Here is a 17,711-nt window from a genome sequence, read left to right on the forward strand (position 1 = left end):
GAAGACAAACCTGCACAGGGCGGATTCATGGAGACCCCTGAAAGGCACCAGAGAAGTCATACCTACGTGCATCATCTACCCTGCTACCCCTCAGTGACCACCACAGGCCTCGGTCCCTTTCTCCAGGATCTCTGGGCAAAGAAGCTCCAAAGGGGAGAGTGGATCTGTGAGACCCCAGGGCAAACAAGGGAAGGTTCACGTTAGGGCCAAGGACAGACTTGGGTAGGACCATCGGTCATTTGTCCAATATGAATTTATGGAGTGCCAGCACTGCTCTAGGAGCCAGGGACATGAGCGTGAACAAAACAGAGACGCTCCTGTCTCTGTGGAGCCTGCTGTCTACTGGGAAGTAGCCCCAGTCAAGCAAAGGAAAACTCCAGCCATACCCTATTGTGGAAGGGGCTGGAAGGAGACACAGCTGTGATGGTGGTGAGGGTGGGGGCAGGGGATAGACCCCAGAAGCGAAAGCAGCACCTGATTCATAGCAAGATCCCAGAGAACATATGGTACAGGAACACGCGTTGGCAGGACTTGCTGGTGGATGGCTGTGGGGGTGCAGGAATGTGTGGAATTCAAGATGCTCCCCAGGGTTTTGGCCTGAGCAGCTGGGGACCTGCGGAGCCATTTACTCAGCTGGGGCAGGCTGCCTGCACCAGCTGGTTGGGGGCCATTCCCATGGACCACCTGTGGCATGGACTGGCCTCCTTGGGTCAGGTGACAAGAGTTGTTTCATCTTCGAGTGGCATTTCCAGGGGAGGCCGGCTACTTAACTTGTCAGAGCCCCCATGACCTCCCCCTGGGTTCAGCCCAATTCCTGGCAGGAACCCAGTCCCCAGGGCAGCAGGAAGGCTGCGTTTGGAAATGGCTGGCTCAGGTGGCCTTGGCAAGAGGTAGTATGGTGCCGCGGCAAGGGGCTGGGCTCTGGCATCAGAAAGACACGGTTGCATGCATGAGTTGCTTTCTAGCTGTGTGAGCTTTAAAAAGTTATTTTCCCTCTCTAAGCCGCTCCCTCCCCTCATGTACCAAATGGAAGCCGTGGAGAGGATGAAATGAGATGGCAGGAACTTGGTAGAAGCCAGTTGTTTTCTTTAGATCCTGGCACTGGATTAGAGGCTTCATAAAAGCAGAGGGGGCCAGGCACGGTGGCTCATGCCTGTAACCCCAGCACTTTGGGAGGCTGAGGCGGGTGGATCACCTGAGGTCAGGAGTTCAAGACCAGCCTGGCCAATGTGGCGAAACCCCGTCTCTACTAAAAATACAAAAATTAGCCACTTCTGGTGGTGTGCGCCTGTAATCGCAGCTACTCGGGAGGCTGAGGCAGGAGAATCGCTTGAACCTGGGAGGCAGAGGTTGCAGTGAGCCGAGATCGTGCCACTGCACTCCAGCCTGGGCGACAGAGTGAGACTTCCTCTCTCAAAATAACAATAACAATTAAAAATAAATAAATAAAATTAAATAAAAGCAGAGGGCTTGGTGACAGCACGGGGGACTGCCTTGCACGGGTGCCCCCTTCATTCTTTTTATTGCTAAGTCTGCCTAGCCTTAAAGGGGCTCTAGTTCCTGAGCCAGCTGGGAAGGAGCCGCATCTGCAGCTCATGTCTTCTCCTTAATGAGGCAGGAGGCCAGAGGAAGCTTCCTTCCAAACCACAGAGGATGTGGGAGGCCCTGCCATCTGCTCAGGGTTACCTTTGAGGAAATGGCTCCTGCTGTGGGGTCATCTAGGCAGTCTGAGAGCCAGACTCTCTCCCTGGATAACCGTGTCTGAAGTTTCCAGTCCCACACGGGCTGGAACCTATTGAATGGCTTTCCTTCAAGGCTGTGGCTGTCTTGGGAGCCCATGCAGAGGGCATAATAGGCCTGGCCCCAGTGACAAAAAGCTTGAGAAATCAGTAATTTGGGCCAATTTATTCCAGAGCATTGCCTTACTTTTCAATTTCTCTAGTTTCACTAGATTTTTGCAACAAAAGAGGATTTTTCACCTAGTAACAAACCCTGTTGGTAGGATTACGGCTGTCTAGATACGAAGTAAAGTGAGGATTCAACTTTTTTTTTTTTTTTTGAGACAGGATCTCTCTGCTGCGCAGGTTGGAGCGCAGTGGCACGATCTTAGCTCACTGCAGCCTCAACCTCCTGGGCTCAAGTGATCCTCCCACCTCAGCCTTCTGAATAGCTGGGACTACAAGTGAGCAATATAGATCCTGGCACTGGATTAGAGGCTTCATAAAATCAGAGCGGGCTGGGTGTGGTGGTTCATGCTTGTAATCCCAGCACTTTGGGATTACACCGTGCCCAGCTGATTTTTCTGTTCTTTTTGTAGAGATGGGGTTTGCCATGTTACCCAGGCTGGTCTCGGACTCCTGGGTTTGAGATCCACTTCGGCCTCCCAGAGTGCTGGGATTACCGGAGTGAGCCACTGTGCCTGGCTGAGTTTCAGCACTTTGTGTGGTAGTTATCCACGGGCCAGGCAGGGAAGGGCCCTGTAAGGAATTTGAGCAATAGGAGTCCCTCCCTGCCCTGAGCAGTCAGTGTGACGAGAGAGATGAGAAATAAGCAATATTAGCCTTGCGTGGAAAAATCATCCTCCCATTAGGGAGGCCTCTAGCTCTGGCCAGTCATGTCAGAAATATGCCAGTTGTCAACTCCAGAGGGCTGGGAAGGAATTAATCTTGCAGCCTCCCAGCATTCACTAGAGAGCCAAATCCGTTCACTTGAGTTTATGGAGCATTTGCACTATTATAGGCAAGATGCTTTCACATTTACTCTTATTTAGACTTCAACCACAATTCTGAGAGGGGAATGCTGCTAATTCCCATTTTACAGATAGGAAAAGAGAGTCACAGATGTTCAACATGTCCAGAGCTAGGTAAGAAGAGATGTCTGGCTTCAGTCCTAAGAAACACTATTTTTATTTTGAGATGGAGTCTAGCTCTGTCACCCAAGCTGGAGTGCAGTGGCGCAATCTCCACTCATTGCAACCTCTGCCTCCTGGGTTCAAGCAATTCTCCTGCCTCAGCCTCTGGAGTAGCTGGGATTACAGGCATAAGCCACCATGCCCAGCCTATTTTTAATTTCTTTAGAAACAGGTTCTGGCTCTGTGATCCAGGCTAGAGTGCAGAGGCACAATCATACCTCAAGGCAGCCTCTAACTCCTGGGCTCAAGCAATCCTCCCACCTCCCAAAGTGCTGGGATTATAGGCATGAGCCACAGGGCCAAGCTGGAAGTATTTTCTTATAGCACAGAAGTGGCATGAACAGCAAAATACTGTTCCCCGCACAGGTCTGCAGTTTTCCTGGAAAAGCCTTTGTGACTGTTACAGTTGAATATTTGCTTCCAATTCAATGAAAGATTAAGCAGTAAATTAAACTATCAGTTGATAACATATACCAATTTAGTTTGAGTTCAACTGCAAGAGAGTGACTATGAGAGTCAACCCAACCTCTGATGACGTTGGGTTGATGGAGTGGCAGCTCCCAAACTAAAATATACTCTGCCTCTTATCAGTAGTGGCGGACCCATCTTTACCATTCATGAGAAGCTGGGCATGCCGGCTCACACTTGTAATCTCAGCACTTCGGGAAGTCAGGATCGCTTAAGGACAGGAGTTAGAGATCAGCCTGCCCGACAAACATGGTGAAACCCCATCTCTACTAAAAATACAAAAATTAGCCGGGCACGGTGGCTCAAGCCTGTAATCCCAGCACTTTGGGAGGCTGAGGCGGGTGGATCACGAGGTCAACAGATCGAGACCATCCTGGTCAACATGGTGAAACCCCGTCTCTACTAAAAATACTAAAAATCAGCTGGGCATGGTGGCACGTGCCTGTAATCCCAGCTACTCAGGAGGCTGAGGCAGGAGAATTTTGCTTGAACCCAGGAGGCGGAGGTTGCGGTGAGCCGAGATCGTGCCATTGCACTCCAGCCTGGGTAACAAGAGTGAAACTCTGTCTCAAAAAAAAAAAAAAAAAAAAAAAAAAAAAAAAAAAAAAAAATTAGCCAGGTGTGGCGAGTGTGCCTGTAATCCCAGCTACTCTGGAGGCTAAGGCAGGAGAGTTGCTTGAACCTCGGAGGCAGAGGTTGCAGTGAGCCAAGACGGTGCCACTGCATTCCAGCCTGGGTGACACAGTGAGACTCCGAAAGAAAAAAAAAAAGTCATTCATAAGAAAAATCCATCTTTCCCTACAGATCTGGAGATTAGAAGCCAAGTCAAATTATCCATGAATCCAAGGAATGTGACCTTTTCACAGGCTGACAGAAAGCCATTAGGTCTGAGCTGGGGAACAGAAGCTATCCACAGACATGGCCTGCAGTTCGGATTCCACCTTCCTTTCTTCCTTCTTCCCTCCCTCCCTCCCTTCTTTTCTTGATCTTGGCTCACTGCAGTCTCCGCCTCCCGGATTCAAGGGATTCTCCTGCCTCAGCCTCCTGAATAGCTGGGATTATAGGTGTGCACCACCATGCCCGACTAATTTTTTGTGTGTCTTTAGTGGAGACAGGGTTTCACTGTGTTGGTCAAGTTGGTCTCGAACTGGGATTACAGATGTGAGCCACCGCGCCCAGCCCCACTGTCTTTCAAGAAGCCGGCTGCACTCTAGAATCTTAAGCTTCAACGCTACAGGCTGTGTACAGTGTGTCTCACTGAGGTGGTCAAGAATTCCGAGATGCTGTAGTGAAGGGCAGCTGGCCCTGTTCTCGACATTTCTGATGTTAGTTCCTTTTTCCTTTGTGACCTTGGCTCCCAAGTGGCAGGCAGGGGACAAATCTTGTTCATCCTTGTCCCCAGCACCTCACCTTCTATAATGCCTGAGATGAATGCATGTTTAGTCAACTCTTTTTAAGCCAGAAATGCTCATTAAGGCTCATTCTAGGTGAGTCAGATGTTTTCTCAGCTGCTTGCCTCAGGATGCGTGAAGCCTTTGTTTTCTGGGTGATCCAGAGGTTTCCAGCTACAACTTAAAAAAGCAGCCTTGGGTGAAAAGGTGAATAGGGACCACCCAAATGTGCTGTAGCAGGGGTTTCCTTAAGTAAGGGCACACTCATGCCACAGTGCTCTTAAGCAGCAGTTCCAAAAAATGTTACCTGCACACAGATTAAGGTAGGTCTTTATTAGTACTGAAGTCCCTTCTATATTGTGAGGTAAAAATAGAAAGCTGCTAGTAGACTATAAGGTACCCTATTTTTAAAAGTCTTATTTAAAAAATTATTTTATTTTTTAAGAGATGGGGTCTCACTTTGTTGCCCAGGCTGGAGTGCAGTGGCTATTCACAGGCGGGATCCCATTACTGATCAGCACCAGGGTTTTGACCTGCTCTGTTTCCAACCTGGGCTGGTTCACCCCTCCTTAGGCAACCTGGTGGTCCCCCGCTCCCAGGAGGTCACCATATTGATGCCGAACTTAGTGTGGACACCTGATTGGCACAGCACACTACAGCCCAGAACTCCTGGGCTCAAGTGATCCTCCAGCCTCAGCCTCCCAAGTAGCTGGGACTATAGGCATGTGCCACTGTGCCTGGCAAAATCTTTTTATATATTTTAAAAAAGAGACAGGGTCTCACTGTGTAGGCCAGGTTGATCTTGAAGTCCTGGTCTCAAGCAATCCTCCCACTTTGGCCTCCCGAAGTGCTAGGATTACAGGTGTGAGCCACTGTGCCAGGTGTTTTTTTTTTTTTTTTTTTTTTTTTTTTTTTTTTTTTTTAGGGATGGTGTCTCCAGGCTGGGGTGCAGTAGCTATTCACAGGTACACTCATGACAAACCATAGCCCCAACATCTTGGGCTCACTTGATACTCCCAACCCAGCCTCCTGAATAGCTGGGATTAGGGGCGCATGCCACAGATCCTGGCTCTGTGGTACCTTACTTTTGAAGGGGGAAAAGTATTATATATGCTGCATATTTGTAATAACATAGGATGTGGAAGGAAATGTATAAGCTATCAACGGGATAAATTTAGAGGAGCTTCCACTTTTACTTCCCCCTCCCCCCCATTTTTTTTTTTTTTCTTTTTCTTTTTTGAGACAGAATCTTGTTCTGTCACCCAGGCTGGAGTGCAGTGGTGCGATCTTGGCTCACTGCAACACCCGCCTGCCAAGTTCAAGGGATTCAAGCGATTCTTCTCCCTCAGCTTCCTGAGTAGCTGGGACTACAGGGGTGTACCACCACACTTGGCTAATTTTTGTATTTTCAGTAGAGATGGGTTTCTACTGTATTGGCCAGGCTGGTCTTGAACTCCTGACCTTGTGATCTGCCTGCCTTGGCCTCCCAAGTGCTAGGATTACAGGTGTGAGCCACTGTGCCAAGCCCCTTTCCCCTTTTTTGGCATTGCTTTTTTGTGTATGTGTGTGTGTGTGTCTGTGGAGTCTCTGTTGCCCAGACTGGAGTGTGGTGGTGTGATCTCGGTCTCTGCAACTTGTGCCTCCCAAGGCTTAAGAGATTCTTCTGCCTCAGTCTCCCAAGTAGCTGGGATTACAGGTGTGCACCACCAATGCCTGGCTAATTTTTGTATTTTTAGTAGAGATGGGGTGTCACCACGTTGGCCAGGCTGGTCTCAAACTCCTGACTTCAAATGGTCCACTCACCTTGGCCTCCCGAAGTGTTGGCATTACAGGCATGAGCCACTGCAGCCGGTCTACACTGCTTTTTAAATGAGTGTTACTGCTGTGCATTGAGCATCCCAGCCATAGCAGCAGTGCTACGAAGTTCATGTTTGCAGTGAGAGGCCCCTCAGGGTCTTTTGTGGAACTACCTGGATTCACAGCTGATCAGGGTCATTGATCTGTGCTGGAGGAATCGCAAACCTGGCTTTGCCAACCTATCCAAAGACTTACCAAATTTGCTTTTCAGGAATTCTGGTACTGAATACTATAGAAACTGGGATGATATAGAACATTAACATTAACTGAGCGTTCAGAGTAAGTGCCCGGCATTCTCCTACCAGGTGAATGGAGTAGGCACAATTATGGATCCCATTTCACAGAGGGGCAACTGGAGCAGTGAAGAGGCGAAGGAACTTGTCCCAGGTTGTCCAGCTGGTGAGCCGCAAAGCTGGGAACAAGCCCAGGCCCTGCCTGATGTCACTTCCATGTCTCATCAATTCCTTCCAGCAAGGGTCCCCCCACCCCCGCTCAGCTCTGGAACCCCATCCATCCCTTCAAGGACAAGGACTCCTGGCACCTTCACATTCCCCTGCAGCAAGTAAAGGAACAGGCTTCATTTTTTTTTTTTTTTTGTTAATAAAGTAGAATAACATTTATTTCTTAAAATTTTTATTATACATGCTATATTCATGGAAAACCAAGATCTTTAAAGAACTCAAATTAGACATAAATTATGTTCAGCTCTGAGCTGGGTACGGGTCATATTTAGCATGGAAACAGTTAAGCTGAAGCTTTCTTCTCCTTATAGGTTGCCATCATTTTCTTGATTTCTGCAATAGCCTTCCCTGGATTCAGACCCTTGAAAACAGAGAAGAGAAAATGGTAACTGAAACTGAATGGGAAAGCCCCAAATCCTGGGTCAATCTCCTTCCTCGGCTGGTTCAGTGTCAAAGCAAGGTGAATGCAAATCAAGTCTCTCAAAACCACAGGGGCTACGCTAAGGACTCTCTTCTTCTGTCTACCTTTTTTGACATTTAAAGATGGTCAGCTCCCTCTGGCAAGAGCTCTGCCATGAATTCTTACTGGTGTGACAGGCAAACAGGCCCAGAGCAGAGCTGCACTCTCGGACTGCTCAGACACCTAGGATAGTGTCTCTTCTAGGACTACAGGCCAATGCCAAAATCAGCCAGACATCTTGAAATATTTCACATTATCACTATTATTATTAAACCGGCAGCAGCAGAAATCAGCATATACCAGCTCTCAACGGTATGTGGAAGAAACAACCTTCTCTATTAACCCTTTGTAACCACCATGATGAGTTCAGTTGGCCAGTACCATTGGTATTAGCTGCAGTTTGCCTCTACGGCTGCTGACATCTGCTTTGCAGGAGGTATAATAATTAAACACACTGAATGCCAGCTTCACTGAAGTAGGAAGGTAGACAAACAAGTACTTGGCAAAATGAGACAAGGACTTACCTGAGGTTCCTCTCATTTTAGAAAGTAAGTCTAACCCCCTAAAAAAGTGTTGTGGAAAGAAGAAAAAAAAAGAAAGAAAAGAGATCTTGAAAGAAGAAGAGAAAGAAGATACTTTTTTTTTTGACAGGGTCTTGCTCTGTCACCCAGGCTGAAGTGTGACTATAGTTCATTGTGGCCTGGAACTCCTGGCTCAAGTGATCCCCCGGCCTCAGCCTCCCAAGTAGCTGGGACTACAGGTGCGTGCCACCACACTTGGCTAATTAATTTTTTTTTTTGTACAGATGGGATATCACTTTATTGTCAAAAAGGCTGGTCAAAAAGATACTCTTCAGGCTGGGCGTGGTGGCTCATGCCTGTAATCCCAGCACTTTGGGAGGCCAAGGCGGGTGGATCAGGAGGTCAGGAGATTGAAACCACGAAACCATCCTGACTAACATGGCTAACGTGGTGAAACCCTGTCTCTAAAAAAAAAAAAAAAGACAGTCTTCATATACTGACATGGGATAATCTCCAAAATACACTGGGTGAAAAAATACAGATGACAGTGATATAAAAAAGGCAGAAAAGAACACATATGCATTTGTGTGCAGCATAAAATACTTCTGACGTTCACACAAGAATCAGACAGCATCACTGCTTCCAGGGAGGTGGCTGGGTGAAGTGGGTGGGAGACTTTTCACTGTATATCCTTCTGAATCTGGAACCACCTGCGTATTTCTGGTCCCCACAGGGTCAGTAAGGGTGTTTAGACTTAGAAGGTCAGTACACAGGAGTGTATCCAAGCCATACAGGAAGAAAGAGCATTGGACTGGGAGGCAGATGGCCTAACTCCAGTCTTACCTTCCCACTGACCTGACAGTGACCTTGGGTGAGTAACTCCCCTCCCCACCTGGGGCTCAATTTTCCCATCTGTACAAGGGGGTTAAACTTGATGGTTTTCAAGTCCCTTCCAGTTTCATGATCAGCCTATGTCAGTATCTCAGTCCCAATTTCCAGCCCTGTTTTATAGAAGGGAGAGCAAGACACAGAGAAGCTGTTCTTGGCTGTCTCAGCTGTCTGCTGCACCCACCCACTCCATGCACAGGTTTGCGACCAGGAATGCCACTCAGTCACTTGCAGAGCTTCTGAAGAAATACACGAGCCAGGCCCCACCACTGAAGACGCTGTCTCTGTCTTAACAGGCCCAGTATTCATGTCTTTTTTTTTTTTTTTGAGACGGCGTCTTGCTCTGTCACCCAGGCTGGAGTGCAGTGGCATGATCTTGGCTCACTGCAACCTCCACCTCCTGGGATCAGGTGATTCTCCTGCCTCAGCCTCCCAAGTAGCTGGGATTACAGTTGTGCACTACCATGCCTGGCTATTTTTTTTGGTTTTTTTTTTTTTTTTGAGACGGAATTTTTTTGCTCTTGTTACCCAGGCTGGAGTGCAATGGTGCGATCTCGGCTCACCACAACCTCCGCCTCCTGGGTTCAGGCAATTCTCCTGCCTCAGCCTCCTGAGTAGCTGGGATTACAGGCACGCGCCACCATGCCCAGCTAACTTTTTGTATTTTTAGTAGAGACGGGGTTTCACCATGCTGACCAGGATGGTCTCGATCTCTTGACCTCATGATCCACCCGCCTCGGCCTCCCAAAGTGCTGGGATTACAGGCATGAGCCACCGCGCCCAGCAACTCACTGCAACTTTTAAGTGAAATCACTTGCCCACAGTCTCTGTTGAGGGCAGCCATGTTCTGAACCACACAGCCCTGGTCTTTCGTTGCCCACTGGCGAGGGCTGACTGAACCAGGGCTGATACCTGCTATGGTTTGAATGTGTCCCCAAAAACTCATATGCTGAAAACCTAATCCCTAATGCAACAGTACTGAGAGGTGGAAACTTTAAGACATGATTAGGTTATGAAGGCTCTGCCCTCACAAATGGATTAATGCCATTATCACAGAAGTAAATTCTTGATAAAAGGATGACTTTGGATTAGCCAGGTGTAGTGGTGTGTGCCTGTAGTCCCAGCTACACAGGAGGTAGGAAGATCACTTAAGGCCAGGAGTTCCAGGCTGCAGCGAGCTATGATTGTGCCACTGCAGCCTGGGTAACAGAGTGAGACCCTGTCTCTTAAAAAAAAAGTATGAGAAGGGCTGGGCACGGTGGCTCATGCATGTAATCCCAGCACTTTGGGAGGGATGACAAGGCGGGCAGGTCACCTGAGGTCGGGAGTTTGAGACCAGCCTGACCAACATAGAGAAACTCCATCTCTACTGAAAATATAAAATTAGCTGGGTGTGGTGGAGCATGCCTGTAATCCCAGCTACTCAGGGGGCTGAGGCAGGAGAATCACTTGAACCTAGGAGGCAGATGCTTTGGTGAGCCAAGATTGCGCCATCAGACTTCAGCCTGGGCAACAAGAGCGAAATTCTGTCTCAAAAAAAAAAAAAAAGGATGAGCTTGGGCCCCCTTTCTCCTGTAATTTCTGCCTTTTGCTATGGGGTAATACAGCATGAAGGTTCTTGCCAGACACCGGCACCAGCCTCTAAAACTGTGTGTCAAATAAAACTTCTTTATAATATTACCCAGTCTGTGAAATTCTGTGATTGTACCACAAAACAGACTGAGCCAGCACCAAAGGGCAGCCAGTCTGTAGCCAGCTGTGACCTTTGATGTGCAGGCATGAAAAGCTGAGCTGGGCCAAAGTGTGCCCTCTCAGGAACCAGTGCCAAAAAGCACTGGGAGCAGATGATAGGTGGCTGAAGCCGGAAGTGCGCTAGGAGTCTCTGGACTCTCCACAGGGTTCAGGCCAGAGTGAGCCAAAAGCAGGAGCAAATGCAAGCAGGAAGAGGAGTGAAAGCTGAAGCGCTGAGTCAGAAAAAACCTCCACAGAGCTGAGAGAAAGAACAGGCTGCTAGAGAGCAGAGCAGATTAGCAGCTGACATCACAAGAAAGAAATGGAGAAGAAATCCAGTCCTCACAGCTGCCCGCATTCGGACAGCTTTTGCTTTGTTTCCTATGAAGTCAGGCTGAATGCAGGTACCTGCTCACGGATTCCTTAATTCCCACAACATCCCTGTGTAGCCTACAAATAAAGCTTGCTTCTCAAGCGGCCCGAATTAGTCTGTTCCTTGCAACTAAGAGTCAAACTAGCCCCTAGGCTGACACTGAGAGGACAGGTACACTCTGGTCCCTTTCCATCTCAAATGATGACGGTTGCTCTCTGCCAGTCACCTCTTTGTGAGCACATGCTTCCTCTGGCGTGTCAGCTCTGAGGCAGAGCTGAGGGCCACCAGCCTCACATACCTTGGGACAGGTCCTTGTGCAGTTCATGATGGTGTGGCAGCGGTACAGAGAGAACGGGTCCTGCAGCTTGGCCAGGCGCTCCTCTGTGAAGTCATCTCTGGAGTCAATCATCCAGCGATAGGCCTGGAAAACCAGGGACTGATTAGCTGAGCTGCCAATCAACAGGCCACAGTGGCACACTGGCTGAACTCAAAGCTCTGGGAGTACAGAGGAAATCACTCAGCTTAGATGCCTCATCTCCGCACTCTTTAATTCTTGCCCATCTTTCAGGGAATCTTGATTAATGGTCCCTGGAAACCTTTGATCCACACTGCACCTGGTACCCGGGTGCTTAATTATACACGCTGGGCATCATCTCCTAATTATTTCATGTTGCTCAACAGCTTCCTAACCAGCTTATGATCTAGTGAAGGCAGGAACTTCATATGACCCTCTTATCTATCTTTGTGGCACCTACCCATGCTGGGACTCACTGTCTCTGAGTTAAGGAATGATTTAACAGACCTGTCTACAGATAGTATTTGTCCTGCTTAATGAGTTTTTGAATTCACACAGCCCTCTCAGCAGCCTGAGATCAGCAAGCTGAAATGAATTAAGCACATGACCACGGGCCTGCTCTAGCAGTGTTACTTGGAGGACCTCTACATCCTCAACAACTCGGAGCAGCTGGTAAAAGTGACAAGTATGAGTGTACCTCATTGTTCAATCTTTACATGGCTGGGAATCAATATTGCTCATGTGGTCACACTACCCTGTAACTTCTCTTTTTGTGGGAAAATGAAAAATGAGAAGTTGGTTTTTGAGTTGCTTAGAGTCTATGAAAAGCATGTATCTAAAGGCACGAGCTTTCTGGGAACAAAGACAGTGACTTTCTTTGCAGTGAACACTAATGCTATTTTCTTTCGAAGCAACCCCTAAATCCAGGCTTTCATTAGCTGGGAAACAGCTTCCTACCTCATAGCTGGGCAGCTGCCCTTCAGAGACACTGCTTTCTCCCCTGCTTGCACATTACAAATCTCATGTTACAAATCCTATGAGATGGAGATGGGGAGCTTCCGACCACGCAGGCAAATGGGTAAGTGCCGGGGGCACAGGAAATACATTTTAAACATCTACAAGGCATGGTTTGCTATCCCCTGGGATGACTCTCACTGCATTGAAAAAAAGGCAATTTGTACACAAGGCCCCGGACTTACTGAAACCAAGAGAGTACAATCCAACCAATTACCCTGTTTGGACTGGATGGCAATGAAGGAAACCAGGACCCTCAGAAGGGCTGGCTTATAGCAATCTATTGTCCTCTTGGACTTCTGGATGCTTGAGTTTCAATTTCTCTTAACGCAATTAAGGAGCGCCTTACCTGCATAAGAACTGCAGGCCCCAGATACTTGTCTCCGTTCCACCAGTAGCTAGGGCAGCTGGTGCTACAGCAGGCACAGAGAATGCACTCGTAGAGCCCATCCTGTATGAGGAGAAAGGAGAGTCAGGAGCTTGTAAGGGGAGAGATTCTGTCATGTCTTCAGCCGATTAAATGTGACCTTTGGGGTCAGTGCATGAACAAAGTGCCTACCTGCATGTGAATTTTCTTGGCAAAATCCAAGGGGTGATTTGCAGATATTTAGCAGATTAGTAAAGATCTTGCAAGTGCAATGTAAACATCTGCCCAGGGTTAAGTCCACGTATAGTGCGCTTACCCTTTAATAAACAATAACCTCTCACTTGTCTAAAAAAGAAATAGAAAACAAGAACACAAAAACAGCTCACACAAATTCCAACTTGCTGCAATGCAGTCAAGAGGGGAGAGATTCAAAAGGCCTGGGGGCTGAAGCACCAGGAGTCCACAGCAGCTTCTGCCCTGGGCTCAGCAGAAGGGCCCTCAGGTTTTTACTGGGAACATCAACACCATCCCAATGACCGCCACTGCCAATCCTGACAGAGCGCCCTGTGCCTTACATGCTTTCGTCAGCTGCTCATCACAGTAATCCTATGAGGTGAGCACCAGGAAGTTCCACTTACAGGTAAGGAAGGAAGGCATGGAGAGTGAGTTAGGCCACTTGCCAAGGGACGTGCCACTGTAAGCAACAGAACCAGGATGTGGTCCTGGCAGTTGGCTCTGGCTTCCTACACTTTCACACCTGCCACACTGGCTTAATCTGCCCAGCAAGTGCTAAACATTAACTGGACTTTCTGAGCTTGGAAACAACAGAAATGTTTACAGAATTAAAAGCAGCAAAACGAAAGGGGCCCACTGACACCTGAGGTGACAGATGAGTACAGATGAGACAGAATCTATGGTTTTGATTGAATTATGAGTCTTCAACCAAATCTGTTATGTTCAGATGGCTGGTGGGCATGTCAACTGGCCCTCTGGTCTAGAAGGCAGGTCATAGGATTAAGAGCCTTAATAATAAGTCACAGTCTTTAACCCACTCATAGAAAAATCTGTAGTAAGAAATTAAAATGTTTTGGGGCAGAACTGGAAGGATAAAGATGTTCATCTAGCCTTATTTCTTTTTTCTTTTTTTAGACAGGGTTTCACCATGTTGGTCAGGCTGGTCTTGAACTCTTGACCTCAGGTGATCTGCCTGCCTTGGCCTCCAAAGTGCTTGGATTACAGGCGTGAGCCACCACGCCCGGCCTCATCTAGCCTTATTTCTAGCGGTAAAAAATAGGAAACAATATCATTGTCCAGCAATAGTGAAATGGTTTTATAGCGCATAGTGCATACATCTGGAGCAGCAGAAAGCAAAGTGTAAGTTAATGCTTATGAAGAATTGTAAGAACATGAAGAAAATGCTCACAACGTAAGTGAAAAAACCAGGATACAAAAGCATATTTCCATTTTGATCCCAGCTACATAAAAATATGATGTAATAAACAAAAAACCAAAGGCAATTGTAAATATTAACAGAGGTTATCTTTTGGTGGTGAAATTATAGATTCTTTTTTTTTTTTTTTCGAGACAGGGTCTTGTTCTGTCCCCCAGGCTGGAGTGCAGTGACACGATCATAGTTCACTGCAGCCTGGAACTCTTGTGCTCAAGCAATCATCCCATCTCAGCCTCCTGAGCAGCTGGGACTCTAGGTGCACACCATCATGCCTAGCTAAGTTTTAAACTTTTTGTAGAGACAGAGTCTCCCTATGTTGCCCAGACTGGAAATTATAGCTTATTTAAAAAATGATGGAGCCTCTCTGAATCTATTCTGGTTTGGGGGCTGCCCAGTTAAAAATAAATACATACATAAATTTCTCCATATTTTCCAATTATTTATTAAGTTCATCATGCTAATTTAAGGAAGCAAAAAATGTCAAACAAATGTTTGATTGTAAATGAGCAAATTTCTATTACAGGTTGCGTGTCCCAAATAGGAAAATCTGAAATCCAAAATGCTGCAAAATCTGAACTTTTTTGAGCACCAACATGCTGCTCAAAGGAAATGCTCACTGGAGCATGGATTTCAGATATTGGACTTGGGGTGCTCAACTGGTAAATGTAAGGCAAATATTCTGAAATCTGTAAACATCTGAAACCCCAAACACCGAAACCTAAGCATTTAGGATAAGGAATACTCAACTTGTATCTAGAAAACCAAACAGGCTGAGGGAGCTCTTCAATCCTTAATAATTCCACATCAGGGAGATGCTCACTAGCTACATACCTGCCTTGCCTAGGAATGCAAGAGGACTAGTTGGGCCAGAGAGCCTGGTTCAGCCTGGACTCTGGGGCGCACGAGACTCCCGGGGAGGTGAAAACTGAGGGCAGAGCTGCAGCCTGAGAAGGACGGCTCTGAAGTCTCAACCCAGGTTTACCCTGACTTGCAGGCCACTGTGCTGACCTGCACCATCTCGATGGTGACAGACTGGGCACACTTACTAGGACTCCCCTTTCTTTTCTTTTCTTCTGAGATGGAGTCTTGCTCTGTGCCCAGGCTGGAGTGCAGTGGCATGATCTTGGCTCACTGCAACCTCTACCTCCTGGGTTCAAGTGATTTTCCTGCCTTGGCCTCCCAAGTAGCTGGGATTATAGGTGTGTGCCATCAAACTCAGCTAATTTTTGTATTTTTAGTAAAGACAAGGTTTTATCATGTTGGCCAGGCTGGTCTCAAACTCCTGACCTCAAGTGATCTGCCCACTTTGGCCTCCCAAAGTGCTAGGATTACAGGTATGAGCCACTGAGCCCAGCTGGACTTGCCTTTCTTAAATTTTTATGGGGAACAGGAGAGGATGCTAAATACTTATCAAGTCTTAAAAGGTAGAATTCATTTACTCATTCATACGACTGTTACTTTTCACATGTTCATGTATGTATACATATATAAATATCCTCTTCATATATTCATATATGTATATGTATACATATGTTTTAGAGACAGAGTCTTACTATGTTGCCCAGGCTGGCCTCAAACTCTCAAATTCCTGGGTTCAGGTGATCTTCCTACCTTGGCCTCCTGAGTAGCTGGGACTATATAGGCATGTGCCACTGTATCTGGCCTTTTTTCATTTATACATATTTTTACAGTATTTACATAACTAATATTTATTGACAAAATAACATGTGCCAGGGCCTAGGGATCCAGAAAGGAAGAAGACACAGCCATTGCTCTTGGGCCCGCGCAGGCTTGCAGTTGGGGCTCTGTCTCCATTTGGTTCCTTTCCTACCTACATGTCCACGAGTACGCAGGGAGGGAGGGTGCAAATCAGAGAAGACTTCTTCGTGGAGGAGTAACAGTAGTGTAGAAGAAGAAAGACCGAAAACTTGATAAAGATGCCTCCGCTTTAAGATTTTATAGCCTATACACAGGAATGGCAATTTCCAGAGAGTGAGCAGGCTGGGAATAATCCTGCACCACAGGTCACCAGAAGTATGGGTGTCAGCAAAGAACACTGATGGCTCAGTTTCACCATTAACATTTCACTTCCATTTGTAAAGCAGGATGGTGGCAGTTATGACTGGCCAGCATACGCGTTTCACTGCCCCCACTGAGAGAACAGTTCTGACTTAGAGGTCACCTTTTAAAGCCCAGACAATATACATGCTAGTTTCTTTAGAAAAAGAGGGACTGGCAACACAGCAACCACCCACTCTTGCAGGCAGGGCATGGGGCTCTAGCTCCTTGGTCCACTCCGGGCCATTCATGGGTTCACATTACTTGCCTGGCCCTAAGAGGATGAGTGCCCAAACCTTGTGCCAGTTCCTTTCCAGAATCCACTAAATGGCTTGCATCATCTCATGTTCCCCGCCAAGCCACACTCCTGGCAAACATCTCTGCAATAAATTCTTCAGATCAAAACAATAAATAGGGACTAATGACCAGTTTCTCACGGTCTTCTATGGACTGCAGATACTGCTGCTTGCCTCCCTGAGATTCATCCTTCTTCTTCAAATAAGGCTCAATGGATTTGTACTGTGCATAGAAGTTGCTCAAATCCTGTGGTTAAGAGGAAGAAGAAGAAAAGGCTCAGATTCCATCATTACCTCAGCTTTATTTACCCCACTTCTTGGACAATGCTTACTCGTCCACTCTATGCCAGGCAGAAGCCAGACTCTCTTCCTTTGTCATGAATATATGCAAAGATTACAAAAGGAGAAATGGTCACAATGTTAAGCATGGTTAGGACACCTCTCCTTCACCTACCTGGGAAACTTTCCAATCCCACAGTCCTTTCTGCCCTTGAAAGCACCATGTTAGCAAAGGTGGTCAAATATAAAGGAGGGAGAAATTCAGGGAGAACTCATAAACAGCTGTTGCTTTCCCAACTGGTATTTTCCACATGATTTCTTTGTAGTTATGGCCAAATTATTCATTTTTGGGAATGTTCCAACTCTAAAATTCTGTGCCCCGTTACTCTCAAACAAACCTAACCAAATGAGCTGCTGGAGGATTTTCTAGGTGTTGATATTCTGCCATTCAAATTATTTAATTAAACTCTGGCCACACTGGCTCAGATGTGGGGATTTTCCTAACCTCTCAGCGACACTGTGGTCCTCCTCTTGCCATAATATAGGAAACAGTCCCATCTGTTTACTATTTGACTAGAAGGGGAACCTTAAATACTCAAAGAAATCCTGCCCTAAAGAACTAATAGCATAACACATATAGCACTGCCCACCATGCAAAAGAAAACAAAACCAGAGAGATGCAGAAACTCACAGGAACAAGATCCTTTATCACATACATATGCGGAAGAGGGTAGATTTTTGAGACTTTATCGAGGTTTGTGTCAATCCTTCGGGTGCAGGCTAGAGTGTTGCCTCCATTGATGTTCATTGCACAAGAGCCACAGATGCCTGAAAGAGACACACATTTAACACATCCTCACCCATATCCAGATCAGTCCTGTCCCAAATCTT

General features: G+C 47.0%; 1 protein-coding gene across 1 annotated transcript in view; it reads right to left on the minus strand.

The window, feature by feature from the left end:
* Positions 1–7,243: 7,243 nt before the first annotated feature.
* SDHB (succinate dehydrogenase complex iron sulfur subunit B) overlaps positions 7,244–17,711 on the minus strand; it is a 36,406-nt gene continuing 25,938 nt past the window's right edge. The window contains exons 4-8 of the mRNA XM_039473647.2: positions 17,512–17,648; positions 16,672–16,788; positions 12,720–12,821; positions 11,360–11,482; positions 7,244–7,449 (exon numbers count right to left, since the gene is read on the minus strand). Coding sequence (XP_039329581.1) covers positions 7,372–7,449; positions 11,360–11,482; positions 12,720–12,821; positions 16,672–16,788; positions 17,512–17,648 — 557 coding nt within the window. The 3' untranslated portion in view covers positions 7,244–7,371. The remainder of the gene's footprint in view (positions 7,450–11,359; positions 11,483–12,719; positions 12,822–16,671; positions 16,789–17,511; positions 17,649–17,711) is intronic.

The sequence above is a fragment of the Saimiri boliviensis genome, chromosome 11 (genome assembly GCF_048565385.1).
Source record: "Saimiri boliviensis isolate mSaiBol1 chromosome 11, mSaiBol1.pri, whole genome shotgun sequence".
NCBI classification, from domain to species: Eukaryota; Metazoa; Chordata; class Mammalia; order Primates; family Cebidae; genus Saimiri; species Saimiri boliviensis.